Genomic DNA, 2,559 nt, shown 5'->3' with positions numbered 1-2,559 from the left:
TGACGACCGGCATGATGATGCCGGCGCCGCTGGCCTGAATGATCCGGCCTGATCAAAATGATGCTGAACGTCGGGCCCCTACTGTAGGGCCTCCCAACAACGGGCAGCCAGCGTTTTAGAAGCTAGCATTTATATCGAACAATATTTTTCTTGAAGGAAGATGGATACTCGCACCTATCGCACTCTTCTTTATAGCCAGTGACCTTTTGTGCGGGGTCCCGTACAGCCTTAGTGGTAACAATGTCCAATTTAGGTCGCTGGAACAGGAAATTGCAAGTGTTTCTTAGCTCGCTCGGTTTATTTCATTGATAATGAAGCATGTGCTTAGAACAGACAGGTAGTCATTTAATTCTACCGCAGTCTATCGTCGTTTTACATGTTTATTGAGGCTCTGGTGCAGGCGACACATCTCTTATGGTACGTTAGATGGAACAGAAGAAGCACTGCATGGGGTGAACATCTCTAGCTGTATTAGACTACTGGTCGCTCAAACATCGTCACCTACAGCCTTGAATGTGGATTTCTTGACGATGGCAATGCTTATTTACTTGTGCGTTTACAGCGCTTGTAGACTCACTAAGCTTAACATGGTCTTGCACTTGTCGCAGATACATTATACGAACTCGTTTACCCAATCAGCTACACGAAATACCATCTCGTACAGTTTACCAGCGTTTTATCGTGTTGGGTCTACATTCTTCGTGTGATATTGCTGCGCTTAGCCAAGGTGTAAAAAAGTTTTATAAGCTCATCAACTACTACGTCTTCAACAGCAAGACACCATCATCGTCATGTTTAAAGCAACGCTGCAGCCCAGGTAACTGCTGTATTCAATAGTTACGAAAGATGATTGTTCACAATGAGCTTGTAGTCATCCGGTTACTTGTTGTGGTAGTACCAGCTGCGGTACAGCATACGGAGATTGTCGTACTCCTCGTCAGGAATTCTGTTACCGAGTTTGACAGGGCTGTAGCCGTATGCTTCCAATCTCTTAAAATAATTCAAGAGGCTTCCACTCACATTGTTAGCAGTTCGCTTCTGGGCTTTGTTTACATACACCGTTAGCTTGTCGACGTTGAAGAGGTTGGCAGCATTCGCCCTTTCCTCTTCATCGTCGTCGTCGCGATAATCGTTGCTGTCGAAGCGCAAAAGCCTCTTCTCGCGCTCAGCACCAAGGTGAACTGAAACTTCTGGTGATGCATACTTCGCGATATTGGGCATGGGCTCGGAGGCTTCGGCTGCAGCATTAGCGCTTGCGATGATAGTGGTCACAGTAGCGACTACTAGATAAAGGCAGGACAGACGCATTGGTGAACGGCGGTGGCTCTTGATCCGAAATGAAGACAGTTGGGGCACAAAGTGATGGCTTTCGTACGACGCAGATTGCAGAGTGAAATTGTTAGCTGCTTTCGTGTGCTCAGCTACTTCGATGTCTAGTGATATCAATATTACAAAGTACAGGTGTCACAACGCAAGCCAGGTCTCTGTATGGGACAGTATGTGAAAAAGGCAGGGCATTGATTAGATACAGGTTACGATATCCTGAATATCCACTCGGTTTCTAAATCGGTTTATATATATTGCTTGTCTGGTCCTCTCTTTTAGACTGCTATGCTTTCTGTTCAGTAGTATATTAAACCACTTGAAAACTTCAAAAATTGGGAAGCGTTCGTCAGAAGCACGTTTCCCTGAACTATAATGTTACTGGTCGTAACGCTACACTTCACCGTCGTTGACTGTAAGCGATAGTGTTACGTAATTGCGCTGGTATTCTGGACAGTAGCAGAAAGCGAATAAAATCTTGTTACTTCCCTTACTACCTCGACCGCAACTACGGTTTCTTCTTGAGTATGCTTCTCTCTCAAAAGCAAAAGGCAAACTGTGGCCAGATCTCTTGTGTCCTTACAGCTAAACTTTTCCGTCCTTAGTCTTCGACCACCTTTCTCCTTCTGGGACTGTACGTGCTGTGCTTACTAAGTCGTACAGCTCACCCAATATCTTAACACGCCGCCCTCCGAGATAGCTCTCTCGGAACTAATCTTCATCTCTCTTCACTCTGCTCCCACACAGTACTTTCTCACGATACTTCTCTCTTTCGGTCTCACGGCGAGTCTTGCTGATCTTCGGTTTCATACCTATGATGGTCTTTGTCCTATCAAGCCGCGTCAACCCCATTGGTTTCGTCAGAAGGTCCGCAGGATTTTCGTCTCCTTTCACGTTCCATAGTTTAACACCTTTCTGTCGAACCATATCTCTCACGTAGTGTAGACGTAATTCAATATGACGTGTCGTTCTGCTGTACGTGGGGTGAGTAGCTAGTGAAATCGCTGCTTGGTTGTCAATTCCAAGTTTAAATGACAGAGTGCTCTTACCGACAATCTCCGACAAGATGTTCTTAATAGAAGCTCCTTCTTGACACGCCTCACAAGCCGCAGCATATTCTGCTTCTGCAGTGCTTAGCGCAAAAATTGTTTGTCGTCGCGCAGCCCACGTCACCGGTCCTCCCAAGCCGATCATCATCACATATCCAGTTACGCTTTTCTCGTGTCCGGACAATGC

The 2,559-nt window shown here is 46.0% G+C and overlaps 1 protein-coding gene across 1 annotated transcript; it reads right to left on the bottom strand.

Annotated features, from left to right (window-relative positions):
* Positions 1 to 879: 879 nt before the first annotated feature.
* PITG_17838 (PexRD8 family secreted RxLR effector peptide, putative) lies at positions 880 to 1,308 on the bottom strand (the record flags this gene model as incomplete). Its single annotated transcript, XM_002896625.1, has 1 exon — positions 880 to 1,308. The coding sequence occupies one exon, from the start codon at positions 1,306 to 1,308 to the stop codon at positions 880 to 882; it is 429 nt and encodes a 142-aa protein (XP_002896671.1).
* Positions 1,309 to 2,559: the final 1,251 nt, after the last annotated feature.

This window comes from Phytophthora infestans, genomic scaffold, assembly GCF_000142945.1.
Source record: "Phytophthora infestans T30-4 supercont1.56 genomic scaffold, whole genome shotgun sequence".
In the NCBI taxonomy this organism is placed as follows: Eukaryota; Oomycota; class Peronosporomycetes; order Peronosporales; family Peronosporaceae; genus Phytophthora; species Phytophthora infestans.
This window is presented reverse-complemented; position numbering and strand designations above follow the sequence as displayed.